This window comes from Oculina patagonica, chromosome 11, assembly GCF_052425735.1.
Source record: "Oculina patagonica isolate OP01 chromosome 11, crgOcupat, whole genome shotgun sequence".
Lineage (NCBI taxonomy): Eukaryota > Metazoa > Cnidaria > Anthozoa > Scleractinia > Oculinidae > Oculina > Oculina patagonica.
Window position 1 is genome coordinate 18,732,511 of NC_135768.1, and position 17,904 is coordinate 18,750,414.

At 38.9% G+C, this 17,904-nt stretch overlaps 1 protein-coding gene across 1 annotated transcript in view; it reads left to right on the plus strand.

Moving 5' to 3' along the window:
• Nucleotides 1–6,302: 6,302 nt before the first annotated feature.
• LOC144629725 (uncharacterized) overlaps nt 6,303–17,904 on the plus strand; it is a gene marked incomplete at its 3' end in the record, with an annotated part of 36,994 nt that continues 25,392 nt past the window's right edge. Inside the window, exons 1-4 of the mRNA XM_078487943.1 lie at nt 6,303–6,376; nt 6,463–6,614; nt 14,999–15,309; nt 16,348–16,492. Of these exons, the coding sequence (XP_078344069.1) occupies nt 6,366–6,376; nt 6,463–6,614; nt 14,999–15,309; nt 16,348–16,492 (619 nt within the window). The remainder of the gene's footprint in view (nt 6,377–6,462; nt 6,615–14,998; nt 15,310–16,347; nt 16,493–17,904) is intronic.

Genomic DNA, 17,904 nt, shown 5'->3' on the forward strand with positions numbered 1-17,904 from the left:
CGTGCAGTAACCGATACCTGAACTTAAGATCCGGCGTTCCCTTACTAGTTGAAAACGCACAGAAACGTGAGGGTTCTAGGTATAGCACGAGTTGATCAGAGGATTTTTTCCTCAGCCGTAATTATTATCAGAATAACACACGGAATTGTAGAATTATTTGTTTATCCCTGATTCAGGCCCGTGTTAGGACTGATACTTCTTATCGGTTTATTTGTCCTGGTAATTTGGCTTATCTGAGTGTTTTAAACAGATAAGCAACGACTTTAGATAACCAGATCATGTTAATGATAAACAAAGCACGCTGTCATGATTTTCTGTATAAATAAATGCTTGATCTCTCAGTGACAATCGAGACTTTTCGAGTTTCTATTTTCGGAGGTAGAAAAAGGAATTAAAAGAGATCGTGTAGCAATTAATGATAAAAGATGCTATTTTAAAAGCGCGATAAATTATTCCAAATATCCATGACCCTGGTTCCTTAGATTTCCTTTTTTCTGTTTCTCAATCAAGCTTTAGCAAAACGGGAAGAAAAGCTCTACGACCAGAGTAAATATCCATAGGGTCCCATAGGAAAAACCTGGGAAAAATTGAGCAAAAGCGTGTTTGGTTTACGCTTACAAGTTCATTGAATACAATGTAAGAAGAGCTGCAAGGGGCTTTAACAAACGTACCTCGCTCGTCAACTCGAGTCGGCCGTGAAGAATTGGTCGAATTTAAGGTTAGTGCTTTTTTGTGGTGGTATTCAATAATGAAAGAATCAAATATTTTGGACTTTTGTTTCTGCAAGAATCATTTAGTTGTCAATCAATCTATACAAAGCACGCGAGCTTCGATAGGTGCATTGGTACGCCACTGAGGACGTAAAGTCACATCACGCTTCTCGACCAAAGCGGGAAAAACAGCGCCTGTGAAGAAGCGTGACTGCGAAGAGCGTGACCCCAGACCACAAATACGTCACGTACATACTGTTGAATCGCGTGAAACTATTTTATCAAAGCGAAACCTGCTGTGAAAAAACGCCAGACTAAACGGGGTGAAACTGATACCCCATCTAAGACCTGAATGGGCAAAAACCAGGAGCCAAAATAGATTATTGCTCCTGCCAAAAACTCAACCTCACCCAGCATGATCCGTATCCGTATCCCGGGGCCTTTTTAACTTTGAATGGACGTCGATACTGTGTGAGGGTTTCAGTGTTTGTGTAAACAAAGGTTAACACTTTTGATAATATAGAATGTCATCGAATTTGAAATTCCTAAAATAGAATTTAAGTCTTTGCGGTCAATTTCCAAAACGCAGTTAACTTCTTTCAGGCTCTCTGGAAAATACGCGAAAAACTTAAGATGGCGAAAAAACGAATAAGGAACGGGCTGTAGCGAAATCTAGAGCGTTGTGTAATGAAGAGTAAAGATTCTTTTTTTCAGAATACATGTAACTTGAGTTTCTTAGACATCTTTGGTTGTCTTTTGGTGTATTTCGGTGCTATTACTTTGGTGTGATCTTTTTCATTCTGCCCGCATGATAGGGGGCATCACACTCTTCCCGGGCACTCTTGCAAGGGAAGTTGATAGTCGTGGGGTTCGGCTGTGTGTTACATTCGTCTGTTAATTGTTTCGTGAGTTTTAAATTAAAACTCGGTGTTAAATGTATTGAATGCTACATTCGCGCCTTAACACTTGGGGGATCCCATGTCAAGTCTCATTGGTGTCTCTTTCTAGACGGACATTTCCAGTTCTGCGTAGGAGTATCCCGCCCCCTCCCTCCCTGGGGGTACTACCTCTTACAAAACGGGTGTGTGCCTATGAATGGGGTCCCGTTTTGATATTACAGGTCCGTGGTGGGGTTCCAATTTAGTGTAAAAACTTGTCTGCTTGTCTTAATCCGGTCGTTTTGAAATGATGTTGTAGTATTGTGGAGAAAATTTAAAAATATTAAAAAAACATCCTCTTTACTTCCGTATGCATGAGGAATACAATTTAACTCTTGTCTGAGATGGTATAGCAAATTTGAGCTCTTTGGTCTAAGACGGGGAGGGGGTTTCTAAGACCCCAACGGAGCATCCCCACCCAAACTTGTTCAAGGACCGCTCCCGGGAGGGGGACAGGAGCTACATTCTGGACCTACCTTTCATCTTGAAAATTTTACTCAAAAATGTAAATTGATCAAGTTCATTTCAATCTTCTTCCCCAATCTTAACCATCCTTGTTCCTTTTTGGTTTATTATTACCTTTAAAGGAAATTTTGGATATCGCAAGAAGAACTTTTTTATCATATTATAACAACTTCACAACTCGAAAATCACCTTCATCCGCATGGCTGACGTCCATATCTACAGTTTACAGGGACAGTTTCACGAGAAATCTTCTAAGTTTTCGTGTAAAATATTCTAGAATTACGAGGATACTCTCATTGTTAAGCAAAATAACCTTCGAACAACAAAAGAAAGGCATGAAATCATTCTCCAGGATGTAAATAAAAGGCAATCAATGGTTTTTAAAAAATTTTCTTCCAAGATAAACTGTCAAATTCTTTAAAAAATGTCGTCCCGACGTTTTCAGGTTTTATGCCACTTCTTTCCTACCAGTCTGTACCCAAACTACGTTTTAACAATTTTCAGGACGTGTAAAGTACGTTTTAGCAAGGCCCGGCCACTAGGAGTGGATTTACAATTCATACCAACACCATCATGGGATTTTCAAATTGCACTAAATCTTGGTGATACTGCCCCTTTAATCAGAGTTCGTAGTGCAAATTTGACAGCTCTCAACAATATGCTAATCATCAATCTTTGTAGTACCTAAGGGCACATATGCCGGAAACACGTTTTCTTCACTCCTTTCAGTACTCAGGAAATGCTAATCCTTAATCAGTAAAAAAACATTGCATTGCTATGCCTACAGGTTCAAAGTTTACTCTGTGAAAAATTGGTCTCTGGGACGCAAATGTTTGCCAAGAAAAATGTAAGGATGCGTGCAGATAAATGAGATCTCTAAGACATCTTTGTATGAGAAATTTCATCTCAGAAATTTACGGTGTAGTGTAGCAGTTCTTGTAAGTTTCTTGTCCTCTATTGTAGCAGTTAGAGCAGTTTTCAATTGAGTGTCGTAAAACCAAAACCAAAGTAATTACTCTAGCCAATCACAAAGGACACTGACAATCCAGTGAACCAATCAAAACTCGAAGCAAATACATGTAGCTGGCACGAAGCGCGGGAAAACGTGCGCGAGCGAGTCGCGATTGGTTTTGGTTTAAGTTCTGATTGGCTGATAAAGTGGCGCGAGATTTTTAAGCCAATCACTGAGCGTAGTAATGCAAAACCAAAGCAAACGCAATTCATTTTCGACACTCAAGTGAAAACCGCTCTAGTTGTTATTGTTTTGGGGGCTAGGGGCATCGTTCCTTTTGTTTGTTCTATTGTTCTCTCTATGGGTAGCGTGCCATTTATGTGAGACCTTGTGAGGGCTGTTACCCAGCTTCTGGGGCATTTGCAGAATGAAGCTCACGTTTTTGAATTTCAGCTTGGATTCTTTGAAATTTTTAAACATCTTTTTCCAATTCCTTTGCTCCGCTTATAACTCCATCAATCACTTTTATTTCATCAGTAAGTTTGATTTCAGCATGATAAGGTCTGATAACATCTCTATTAATGTAGCTAATAGCCTGCTGACAAACTGTATACTTATTGGGAACATACTAAAAACCAAAGAAAGGTAAAAAACCCGAGCAAATCCCATATGAAAGGGACAGGGATGCTTGTTGTCTCGCTTAGGGCTTAAATTACGGATTTTGGTCTCGCTTTGGGTGTTCAGGACGAAAACGAATATATTTGGCTGTCAAGGTCTCGTTTAGGGTTCTACATGAAGAAATTCGAAACGCCGCCATACTGAGTTGGCGGCGAGATCAACTATGAATGAAAAATGGTAACTTTTGGGGTCAAAAAAGCTTGAGCCACACCCAGATTGGTCTCCTTTAGGGGTTTAATCAAATGTTTTCAAGCCAACATCCCATCCCTTTCATATAGAAGTCCTTAACAATTTTAGCTAATTATGATGAGAAAAATGGTGCAGAAGGCATTGGAATTACAAGACTAATTGGATAATAGGAATGTTATTACTTATAATAACAAATTTTTGCAAATACCCGTTGACAATGACGTGTGCTTGTGATGCACGAGATTGATAAAAGGATAAACAATAACAGATGCAGAAGGCTGATTATAGCTGCAAAGATATATATTAATTTAAGTGGTGTTACGACAGTTCATTGGACACTCGAGCAACCCTTGGCGGTACTCCCTTTTGTGCACTACACTCTTTTTTCTATAAGAATATTGTTTGTTTTTTTTTCGGCCCAGGCTGAATATTCTTTTCTGCCGATTTTAGGCTGAAAAATTCTTGTGAATATTCTTAGATTATAGCATATGATATTTCCGTTTTAGAATGTATTGCAAATACACGTGTTTGGTGTTTAACTTCTTGCAGATGTGTTGTTAGCATCAAACATTCGGCTGGTGCTGCTTTTGTTGTTTTTTGGCTAGTTTTGCCATGAGAGAAAGGAAAAATTTTATACTGTTTAGTTGAAAACAGTTAAATTGCCTTGTTTTTACAAATTTTCAACACACAGTTATATTCTTTTCACAATCTCAGCCTCGGGTTTATTCTTAAAATATTTTTAAAATATCGCAAATGTCAGCCTCGATATTCTTATAAAATATTTTCTTATAGAAAAAAAGAGTGTATACAGGGAGGTTCCGCCAGAAAGCAGGGTGAAGTTATGTAAAAGGGTAGGAAAAAATAACCTTTCAAAATATCCGAGCCGACGCACCTTATGAACTATTCATTAAGTGCAAAGTTTTAAAAAAGGATACAATATTTCTACTGTAAGGATGTAGAAGTGGTATAGACGATGAAAAAAATCTATTATTTGGTCAGACGCTAATTTAGACTATTCGAGGCATTTGGTTCTCATAGCGCGAAAAATGGCGAGTAGAAAGAATCGCGAGGGATTGGGACGAGAAAGCCCCCTTTGTCTTATTTTTTATTTTTTTAAAACTCGCCGGCCGGGGCCTGGAAGGAACGTCGATGGAACAGGCAAAAGTAAGTTTGCAATTTGTCGGATGACGAACGTTACAAATTGCAGTCATGTCCCGATTTGTTGGCAGTCAATTAAAATAATGATTCCAATAAGTACTTTAACTGGAAATCACGCAGAAGTCGCGTGAAAAGTTGTGAAAGCAGGCACAAGGTGAACACGTGAATGTATGCAAGAGAATTTCAGTAGGCGATTGAACGCGATGAAAAAGGAATCGAAATATTAAAATTCTTTTATTCCGTGGGTTATTTAAAACTAACAGAGGACAACTGTTGTTACCTTGCGAGCAAAGTTTTCTCAGCCTGCGTTACAGACGAACTAAACCCTGGGGTTTGGTTCGTCTGCAACGCAGGCTAAGTTCCCTTCAATCTTCCATGAAATATTCTTCCCGATTTTTTTAGGAAGATCGAAGGGAACTCTGCTCGCAGGGTAAGGTACAATGTAATGTAATGTTAACTAATGTTATTAATCGAGGACCGGTCGGGGGGGGAGTGGCATGCCGAGCAGCCGAGGGATAGGGGATGGGGGCACGTGAAGTGAGGAATACCCGTGAACTCCTATGGGACAGAATGCTTGAGTACCATTTGATTTGGCAAAGAAAATTTGTCCTATTATAAAGGGGATCCTCTTTTGATCTTGGGGGATTATAGAAGCAAGACACGCGAAATATTTTCATCTTTCGATTTATAAGCCTTTTTTACAAAAATTCCATGTGCTTGAGTTTTTTTGTGAAGGGGTAAAAAAGGGCTAGCAGCTCCTACACACTTAGTCAGAGGTCCCCCCGGAACATTTCCCTTACCCCCCCCCGCCAGCACCCCTCGGTGGGAGGGCGAAGAGATGTCTGACACTTTCAGACTCATAAAGCATTCGTCACATAAATGTCATAAATCCGATTGCCGGCTTTTTCTCCGTCAGCCAGAGGCGATAATCTGAGAAACAAAGATGGAACATGTTTTTCTTACGAACGCATCTTTCACCACATTAAAAGACACCGAAGAGCGTCAAACGTTCACTCGAATGTTTACTGTATTTCTACATCTTGCAAATGACATTTTTTAATTCACACACTCGCTGTTTAATAGTTGATATCAAATGTACGCGGGATAAATTGGCCAATCGCTGCACTGCATGAGTTTCCGGTATTTTCGTGAAGACACTGGAGAATGTGACCTCGCGAGTTATTTTTCTAATAAAATTTCCCAGGCGTTTTCCTGTGCTTCATCTCGAATAATCCCGCACAGGAGATAAATTTAGCCAGTCGGCCGTATAAAAAGATGGCCAGAAGGTATTGGTGTGTCGTGCGTACGGATGTTTTTACAGTTTCAATTGATGGAATTTAATTGGATTTTTTTCTTTCTTTTTGCGTTGCAGGGCCATTCGTTTCTCACTTCTGGCATTATTGATCAATACCGCGTATTGCAGAACTACCGTTCGACGAGAAGCTGATCTCAAAATCGCCAGCTCACTGAGCGGATTATCCAAAGATGATAGTGGGAAACAGAGCGGAGACAAAGAAACTAGCGGTTAGTAATGTGAAAATACTGTTTATCTCTATAGTATTTCGCTTATAACTCAGAAATATCATACAAAGGTGTGAAATTCTTAGCTGCAATACTCAGATCACGCATGAACTTAAAGCTGTCTAGTTGAATTAGTCTTCTTAACTGAAATTTCTATAGGAAAGTATAAGGTGTATTTTCTTAGCAGCATAGTTATGTGTCTGGATTTTTCAGACTCGCCTTATTGACCCCCCTCTCTCAGCGCTCTTAAATCCACTGTAGGTCGCGATAAGCGTTTGCAAGAAATTTCGCACCTCAGACTTATTTAACGCATCTTTATCGGTTTATAAAACCCAGTATTTACTCGCTTGTGTCACTTCTACTTGCACAATATAACCGTGGTTCGTGATAGAACAGTCATTTAATTAGGTTTACCCGCGGTTGTGTATATATCTTGTGAAAAGTTGATGTTTAATTGATTAAAAATACTTGAAATCCGGTATAACGATTGTCTATCGGAATTCTTTGATGATTCCTTAAGTGGAATGGCCTGATAAGAGAGCAAGATTCGAACCCACAAGCCACGCTCCTTATAAAACGGTGCATTAAATTGGCTTTTGCGTTCGAATACCCCTTGACGCAGGAAACCATTTTAAATCCCCCGTACCGCGGATGTTCCAAACAGATTTGCGTGCTGTTTAAACCGCACGCTGCATGATTATTTCACACCCGTGCAGGACAATGTATGTTGACACTTGTAAGTTCCAACTTCAAAGAAAATGCACTTAAAAAGTAATACATTGAAACACCAATTAATCGTTTGTCTTTTCGACATCCTGTGGGTATGGGCCCTCGGTTTTTTCCAAGCAATTCCTGCTGTTCTCTTGCAGACAACCACATTCGTTGATCAAACAAATTCGCCCTTCAGACAATTGAATCTAGGTGTTTAATAGAAATGCCTTGTTATATAGCCTGCGGGGAAATTAAATTTAAACCAACTCTGACCCATCGGAAAAAACAAAACGACGTCTTATTTCACTTTCTTGACCTGTTTGTGTTAAAGATGCAAGCTTTAATGCATTTAATTTTTATTTAGCTTTGATTTAGCGTGATTTTCGTTCCATTAAGTTCATGCATACCTAGAAATCTCCATTCAATTGCAATTCGTAATGACAGACGAGGGAGTTAATGCGTTATTTTCTATCGTTTGCGGCAGATACGAGTAATAAGTGGAAAATATGGAAAATATTTTCCCCTTATCATGTTACTTATCTGGTTGTGTTCATTTTGAAAACAACTTCTAGTAAATTAAAATGTGAGTCTGTGATTCCGTTGATTCTATGCCTATAGCTTTTTCCATTTCCCAATAAAAATTTTCACCTAATAACTCTTATTAAATTGGTTTGTTATGTGGCGTTTTATTATTTTTGAAAGGGTGTGCATCTCAGCGGTTTTGCGTGTTGAAAAACACGCAATGAAGAATTAATTAATTAATTACGCTGGAAGAATGTCAAAGTAAATATTTTCATAAACCTCTCCATCTTAGCAATATTTTGCAGCATAAAAAGGGAAAATAACGATTTCCCGGTTAGAAGAATTGTAGTATAATTCCCTGGGATTGGGAAATCTTCACGTACGTTCAAAATGTAACAGTTTGCAAACAATCTTTGACTTGCATGCAATTTTGACAAATTTTAGACATGAACAACGGAATGAAAGAAATTCCGTGGCAAAGAAAGATACAACACTAAATGTTTTCTTTGTAAATTGAAAAAGTATTTTTACGATAAAACTCTTGTTTTCTCATGTTTAGTCTGACCCAGACTTTTCATTTTTTCTTGACAGCTGTAAAAGCAAGTGGTTAAATTCCAAAATTGACTATTTGAAATATTTTGCTGTGTTATTAAAATAGACAAGATATTTGGCGCGCTCTGATTGGCTACGAGCCATTTCTCAAACGTGACACGCAACAATCCGTGTTTTGCTATGGCTATACCGGCGACATTATAAAACACTTGAAGATCTTGAAAAACCCTCGCATTGAGTGTTCTCCTATTATCATCCCACGCAGTTGTTTTGCCGGCAAAACATAGCTATATCGAATTGCCAGCCTAACATTACCTTACTGACGGACAAACGCCGTGCAATGGAACCTCGATATAACGAAGGGTCAATGGGCTGGTAAAATAAGCTAAAATATGTTCGTTATAGAGCGTTGTTCGATTTAGTGTCGTAAAACCAAAACCCAAGTTATCACTCTGGCCAATCACAAAAGACACGGACAATCCAGTGAACCAATCAAAACTCGAAGCAAATACATGTAGCCGACGCGAAGCGCGGGAAAACGTGTGTGAGCGATGGAGTCACGATTGGTTTTGGTTTTACTTCTGATTGGCTGAGAAGGTTGCGCGTGTTTTTTAAACTAATAACTTTTAAGTGTTGAAATGTAACACCAAAGCATACGCGAATAACTTTCGACAATCAAGAAAGTCGCTCCAACGAAGTTTCGTTATATCGGGGTTTTTTTTCATTAGTATATTTAACTATTTTATCGTTCGTTATACCAAAGACTTTGTAAAATAGAAGTTCGTTAAATCGAGATTCCACTGTACAAAGGCGCTACTCAGCAGAAGGCATATCGAAAACTTTAGCCTTAGTTTTCAAATTATTGTGTTTAATATTGAAATAGACACTGCACTCAGGTTTGTGTATTTCCTCATGCTCATCTTCACACTGAGGTAACCCACAAGCCTCGCAGTGGACAGGTGTTTCGTCTTCTTTGGGACTAGCCTTAAACACTACCGTCGGGGGTAGGTAAGTCCGGGTTCGAGCCATGCCAGGATCTTGGTGTTGTTTTCTCGGGCAACACACCTTAACGGTCCCACAGTGTCTTTCCCCGTCCAGGAGTGTGAATGGGTACCGGTGAATAGTGTCCCATTAAGAGAGAAGGTCTTACATCAAAAACCCTACAAGCAACCTGACCAGTGTTGTGGGAAACCTGTGATCCCATCAAGGGGGAGTAGAAATACTTCTAGCCACTTAATGCTACAGATCGTTTAACCGGATTTAAGTTCTTGTTTCTTGAGCGTTGAAAAGTCATTAATCTACTTTATAATCAGTACCATATAACATGTTAAACCATGAAAAAAAGTTTATAAACATTTGTTGTATGCGATCTCTAGTGAAATAATTTTTTGGCAAGGTGTGCTTGTTTGTATCAGATTTGATTTGCTTACTCAATCATGTCCTTATGCGGCATTCTTGAGCTTTTTGTTTGAGAGGAGACTTTTCGAGATTATTAATTTACGCTTTTTAAATCGGCTGTTATCTTAAAAGGTGATATTACGTTGGTAATAGCATTATTTTGCGGTTCTTCCTTTCCTCAATCAGTCATGGTGCTTGGGTTACTTATGAACTAGAGTGTCACGGAGATGCAATCAACAACAAACTTTGCAACTTAGAGTCTTGCGGCTTTTTATGGAGTCGAACTTCCTTTGGAGAAACGCACGCGATTCAAACCGAACTAGAAATTCCCACGCCAATTCCTTTGATCCGATTAGCAGACTATTCATTATCGACTTTACACCAGATACAAGGCGAATTACTTAAGGCGCAACACATATCTTCTGTAACCATTGTCTGATTGGGTGTGATAAGCAGTTAAAATCTGCTTTCAGAAATTACAGCGCATAAATTTTGAAATGATTTTGGTTGGCTCCGTTTTTTATTCTAGACTGTGCAAACAGCAAGTTACGCAAATTCTTTTTCATCGCAGTGTAGGCGAGTTTTCCCAGGATCTTTAATACGTTTTTATAAGAGAAGTGTCGCGAATTTTAGTGCTTTTGGTTCGTAAATGTCTCGGAGTTATAATAAAATATGGAAGTCGCGAATAAGAGAACAGGTCAATGATGTGTAGATATTCTTGTTATTTTCGGTCTTATTTCACTGTTCTGAAGATCACAAAGCGATTTTGCCTGACATGCATGTGCACAGGTGACCCAAGCACTTGCATGATCACATCAGATTAGGTATAGTGTACACAGGGCAACCAGGGCACGGACGTTTTTCCACAGTGCTTATACCTAGTCAAAGCAGGCAGGTACAAACTCTCACAACTTTCATTGTAAAGGAACTCATAGCTTTTAGTGAGGAGAATTACATAATCATAATATTGAGACGAAATATAGGAATTACGAATTATTAACTTTCTAGTTTTGTTGTATCTGGATTGCCACTATAAAGCTTTATTTATTATGGCGTGCAATATTCGTCCCATTCCAAAAAAAAAAATTAAGTTTTTAGAGTGTTGTAAGTTAATCAAGACAACTTGTTCCTTTGAACAATTTCTAGAAAGGTTTGCGGCCAAAAGTTGAAAAAATGAACTTTGAATCAATGATACACGATATTTGAGGGTATTTTTTTTGAATTCGGTTTCAATCTTCTCTAATAGAAATATCGTTTCATACGGTAATTCACTTGAAAAACGCAAGGTATGGGAAAACACAAAGTAGAACACACAGGAGCGGAAACGTCGACCCTATCTGGCAAATAATTAGAACAGTGCGGACAAGATAATGGCAAATGTGCCGTAAAGGTCGTTTATTGCCTTCGGCGATGATGAAGCATCCGGGGGAAAGGGGGGGCGGGTGTTACTTGACGAAGTTTATTCGGATGGCTGAGTCCCGAGACCCAATTTTTACTTGTTTTGTACAATTTATTTTATAAACCCCTTTTAAATGCCCAATTGGCAGTTTTCCCTAACTTTTTCTACACTTTAAATCGTAAGATACCTGCCTCTTTGTAAACCTTCAGCCTGAAAAATGTATCCGTTTTGGATGCAGCCTCTTCATATAGCTACTATTAAAAGTATACCCCCCCCCCCCTAACGCCTGGGGGCGGAGCACGGGTGATCTCGAAATTGTAGCGTTTTTCGTAAATTTAATTAAAATCCAAATTTGTCATAAAAAACATGGAATTGAGCTTGAAAACTTTTAAAAAAGAGTTTGGCCGGATTGTACAGGAAATGCTTTTGAATGATTAAGATTTTTGCTATTTATCTCAATGCCAAATGCTGCCAAACCGTAACCGCAATTCCCATAACTCAAAAACCCTGTCCTCCTTTTCGGTACTTTGTAAAAGTATCAAATGTTCTCAATTCTAACCGCAAACGGCATAAAAACAACTCAAATCGAAAGCTACAGAAACTACAACTCCAGATTTGACATCTTAACGTTTTTTAAATCCCGTTTCTGGCAAAATGACAAAGAGTAAGAATCGTTCCAATCTTTTGTGTCGACCGACTGTTATGGAATAGCTGCTATCTAAATCAACTCGAAATTTCGGTTCTTTTCATTTATCAGTTCTCGAACGTGCCCTGGAAAATGACCCAAGTTCATTCCCAAATGAGACGCAATTCAGCTGGCATGCTAGGCTAAAAAAAGATGTATAATAAATTTAAAATTGTTCGTGTTTTCGCATCTCTGTTTTTTTAGGGCTGTCAATGCTTTCTGGCTTCAGTTCAAATGATCTTTTAGCAAAGTAAATTTTCAAGTTTGCTAGCGTAATGTTACTGTTCCAAAATCTTTACTATCCTCGTTGGTTTCTCTTTACCCCGTTTTTCTTTTTTTCTAGAGTAGTAAGCTGATATTTTGCGGTTTGATTTAACGATTACACAACAAACCAGTGTCATTAAGTAACACCATTTTTTTTTTACACGCTGTGTTAGGCTATTTTGGTAGCTTAACAGTGAAAGTCCCCTGCACTGAATGTTTTTTTTAACGTTAATAATGGGACCGGGGGGACTTCCATGTTAAAGGGGCGGGGATGCTCGTCGAAAAATTTGAATAAAACCCCTAAAGGAGACTGTGGCTCAAGCTTTATTTGACACTCAAAGATACTATCCTAAAGTAGACACACAAATGAGAGCTATAGTATTGAAATAACGATTAAGATGTCGTGTTCAAGTGCTGTCACTTATGAAGACATTTTAAAGATTTCGAGCCTGATTGATCGAAACCACCGTCACAGAATGGCGGCGTTTATTTGTTTATTCTTCGCGTGCAATCCTAAAAGCCGGGGGGGGGGGTTCTTTCTTTTTTTTTGGGGGCCCCGGGGGGTTTTTTTTTTTTTTTTTTTTTGGGGGGGGATTTTTTTTTTTTTATAAAAGAGGTATTAAATTTTTTTTTTTTTTTTTTTTTTTTTTTTTTTTTTATATTATTTTTTTTTTTTTTTTTTTTTTTTTTTTTTTTAAAAAAAAAAAATTTTTTTTTTTTTTTTATTTTTTTTTTAATTATTTATATAAAGGATAAATTTTTAAAATATAAAAAAAAAAGGGGGGGGGGGGGGGGGGGCCCCCCCATTTTTTTTCCCCCCCCCCCCCCCCCAAAAGTTACCTTGATGGCTAAAAACATTGGCATTCCGTCCTAAACACCCAAAGTGACACCAAAATCTGTAATTTACACCCCTAAGCGAGAGGACAAGCACTCCCCGCCCCTTCGATTCACAGAAGAGCCCATTCCCTCCGGGTGGGGGGGGGGGGGCAGTGAAGCATCAATTTGGCACGACGTACAACGAGGGGTAGTCTAGGGTAATCTTGTACTATTCCCAAAATTACGATTTAAGGTAGCAAGCGGGAGCTTCTTCGATTGCGCAAAATGATTTTTCATGTCTACTACAGTGGAAATTCAAGACGTCCATCCAGATCAGAAAACGTTTGTCACGAATCGTAAAACAGTGACAACAGATAGGTCTTTATTCGCCGTTGTTGGGCATTGACAGGGTGATTTTGCTGCATTTTTGGACAAACTGTGCAAAAATTATGATTTAATTACTTCGCCCAAACACGAAAGAAAAGCACCCAGTACACAAAGATATAAAGTTAATTAATAAAGGGAGTCGTAGAGCAAAATTGTAATTAGTTTTTAGCAGCTTTTTTCTGAGACACAAAGACAGAATTTTAAAAAAGTCTGCTCGACGTTTTCAGTTTGAGATGAAAATTTTGAACATGCGTAAGTAATGATAACACACATCTTAAGGTATTCACGTATGGAAGAGAAAAGTTGGCGTTTTCGTTCCAAGTTAAAATTGTGTGTAAACCATCAATGGTATCCCAAATAGAAGTATATATTTTCTGAAAGCTTATTGAATAAAGATTGTAATTTTTGATCATATAGACCATAATAAGCAACGTCAGCATTTTGTTTGCAATTATGATGTTATGCAACTTTAGGTTTATATTGAGAACACATTTACATGAGAGCCAAAACTTTTATGTGGAATTTGTTCTACATATATTGGTCTAAAAAACTGGTGTCTCAGATTTTTCTTTTCTTGCTCGTGGGAAAGACACGCCTCCCCCATTAATGCTTTTTTATGAATTTTTTATCCTGAAGAAGCCCTAAAAACGCCATTTTAAAGTTTAAAAATTCAGTAAAAAATTAATGGAACAAGAAAAGAAAAATCTGAGAAACCATTTTTTAGACTAATATATGTAGATCAAATTCCACATTAAAAGTTGTTCAACTATAACACGAGCGTGGGACAAAGAAAAAATCCTGAGTCCCCGACTTAATTTAGAATCGATACCCATGGCCTCCCTAAGATTATTTACGATGAAGAGGGTACCTAAGCGTGAGGTGATTTCGACATTGCTGATCCTAGCAGTATGCAGGACGCATGTCACATCCCTTTCAACCTAGTAAAATGGCCCAGCTCTCAACGAGTCTCTCGTAGCTCAGTTGGTTAGAGCGCCCAACCGGTATCTGGGAGGCCATGGGTTCGATTCTCGTCGGGGACTCGGATTTTTTCTTTGTCCCACGCTCGTGTCATGTTGAACAATTTCTTCAGGCGGGACTTATAAAGGTTCTTTTTCTGCCGCTTTTCGTGAGTTTTTTGGAAATATCTCGTTCGCTTTTTAAGCAATGCAAAAACCCTATGCTTGTCCCATAAATCTATGTTTAGGGATATTGTATTAATACTTGGAGTGATTTTTGGAGATTTTTGGGAGGAGATAGTTTTTCTTAAAGGAGTTGTAAAATTAAGAGAAATAAGAAATATTGAAGTTTTGATGTTGTTTTAAAATTATAATTTGAAGTTTAAAATTAGTAGACGGACACCAGACAGTCCCCTGACAACCTGGAGTGCTCTTGCGTGGTGGTCAACTGTCTGTTGGTGTTCCAAAAATAATTTTCTTCCTTTTATTCCTTTTATAAATTACTATAAATTTCACTCAATTTACGTTAAGTCCCCCCTTAGAGGGTTTTACTTGAGTGTGGTATTTGTTTTTTGTTTTCTCTCTTTTTGTTTTTTTAAAATTTCCGCCTTTTCGCCCATCGGGAAAAAAAAAAAACCCCCCCCTTTTTTTTTGGGGGGTATAACGCTGCCGTTGTATCTATTCCATTACCCTTTAGAATGCCAAGATGCTCTGGGCATGGCAAGCGGTAAAATAACAGATGGACAGGTTACAGCCTCTTCTGAATACAGCAGCCACTATGCCGCCAAAAATGGCAGACTGCAGATAGGCACAGCCTGGTCAGCTGACACAAACGATGCCAATCAATGGATGCAGATAGACTTGGGTGTTGATTATCCCACCGTTACACGTGTAGTAACACAGGGTAGCAGTGAATTCAGCGAGTGGGTCACTGAGTACAAACTGCAGTACAGTAATGATGGAGGGAAGTTTCAGTATTACGCTGAAGGAGGACAAGTTACAGACAAGGTAAGATCTTACGAAAGCCGACTCCCGACATCGGACTTCCGACTTCGGACTCCCGACTTCCGATTTCGGACTTGAATTCTGACTTCCGACTTCGGACTCCCGACTTCCAACTTCAAACTTCTGACTTTGGAAGTCAGAAGTCGAAAGTTGGGAAAGTCGGAAGTTGGAAGTCCCTCCTCGGCTTTAGTAAGGACATACTGGCCTCTAAAACGATTGTTAAAATGATTGTTAAGAAGTTGGACTCCCGACTTCAAACTTCAAACTTTAAACTTCTGACTCCCGAAAGTTGAAAGTCGAATTTGAAAGTCGGAAGTTGGAAGTCAACTTCAAAACGACTGTTAAGAAGTGGACCCTCTCCTCGGCTATTAGTAAGGACCTACTGTCCTCTAAAACGATTGTTAAAACGATTGTTAAGAAGTCGGACTCCCGACTTCCAACTTCAACTTCAGACTCCGAAGAGAAGAGGAAGGAAAGTCGAATCGAAAGTTGGAAGTCGGAAGTTGAAGTCCCTCTTCGGCTTTTGTAGCATCACTCTTCTTAAAACGATTGATATTTAGGTTTGTCATTTTGTATCATTCGTGTAAATTTAAACATATATGAACCCTTTATGGGGCGACAAACAAACAAAAATATGGAGGATCATTAAGAAGAAACCCGCGACAGAACGAAAATTGATAATTGAGAGGGCAACTGACAACTCTTCCAGACGACTAAGAAAAAAAAGAAAGAGCGAGTATGTATGTGTGTGCCACTCGAAGTTGTTAGTTTGGCCCGTGGAATACCGCGCTGGACGAAAAACTTTGACAAATCGCGCTATTTTTAGACGACCGAGCGAAAACTTCGATTTTTGTAGCCAGGTTTTAAAACATTATTTAACATACACCATGATAGAAATTATCCAACAAAAGGGTCTATTCGACGAAATACAAGACAATTTAAATCTTTGGTCCTGTCGCGAGATTCTCCATATTTACAGACAGATGAGTTTTACTTTAAAATGTTTGATCCCTCTAACAATTTGTCATCTTGCCGATTCAGGTATTTGCTGGAAACGCAGACATGAACACGGCTGTGTCACGTGTCCTAAATCCACCAATCAAAGCACGGTACATCCGTTTTCGACCAATAGCGTGGTCGTCATGGATATCAATGAGAGTGGAGCTGTTTGGTTGTCCTCCTCAAGGTACTGTTAAAAGTCTTATATTTACTTATTATCCGAGTGCGAAGGCCGTACTGGGAGAATATCGCCCGTGGTCTTCTGCTACCGACCGAGGGATACAAGGTCCATACCATTCTCTTCCCCATTGCCCTTTTCGTTTCTATTAGCCGGCGGGGCCTTGGCACGAGAAAAGATGGGCTCCGGAGAGACAGGATTTCCAGTCCTAGATTCTAGGACTCCCGGTCTTTATATACATTTTGTATGCAGTCGTGATGTTTCTATATACGTAGAACCCCGATAACTCGAACTCGGTACTCGACAACCCCTCTGCAAATTCTTTTCCCCTTTTTTTTTTTTTGAACCCCTTTTTTTTTTTTTTTCGTGGGGTGTGTGAGAGAATCTTGGCGTTTTGACTACCGTTCAAGATTTCTTTGTTCCAAACAACCAATCAAAAAATCGAGTTAATTCAAAAATTCTATGTCCCAGAGCCCTTCGTTTCTCTTGCCAAGGCACTGCCGGCTGAGAGAAACGAAAAGGGCTATGGGGCCGGGAATGGGTCCGTACAAGAAAGTCTAAGGTTGATATTCTCCAGTACGGTCCTAAGCTATTGAAATTCAATACAGTCAACTTTCGTTAAAGCGGACACGCTCGGGGCGTCGTTTAGTGTCCGTATAGCGGGAGTCCGTAATAGCGGGAGTCATTTCCAGTCAAACCTTTCGTCGGGGATCTGGATTTGTCCGTAATGGCGAGTGTCGGCCATAGCGGGGTGTCCGCAAGGCGAGAGTTGACTGTACAAAGTTTATTATATGGCACTTTGCCATATAATGTTGCCCGGGTTTTGCCAGCCAGTCGAGAATAAAATCGCGGAAAATCCGGTCCCGACTATTAGCCAATCACAGCACGCGTTATATCTTAAGAAGCTTTAACTATATAATAATCAAACATAAATACACGTAAATGTCTTATCAGAAATTTATTTTCTGTACTTCAGTTACACCAATGACAACGTGGGAAATAATGTACCAAATGACTTGCTTTCATCGTCTCATTTTTCTCTTTAAAAATGAGTAATTTACTCATTTCACTTAGACTCAAACGAAACGAGCATTATACTTTCAATTGACCGGTCACATCATTTTATTATGCCTATCTTTTGAGTCTTTGACTTTACATGTCGGATACGTATCAACAAGTTAATTGAGTAATAACAATAGTTAAAGTGGTTTTAATTCTGTAACCATTATCCATCCATACATCCTGAAGTCAAAACTGTTCAACATAGCTCACATTTAAATCAAGGCGTCCTCTTGGCATGTATCGTACTCTTATTTCTTAAACTCAAATTATAGTGATAATGTTGTATTTGTGATAACTTGGATGGGCTGTAGATTAATCAAACAGGTAATTTCCACCCCTACTGGATCAGATATGTCCAG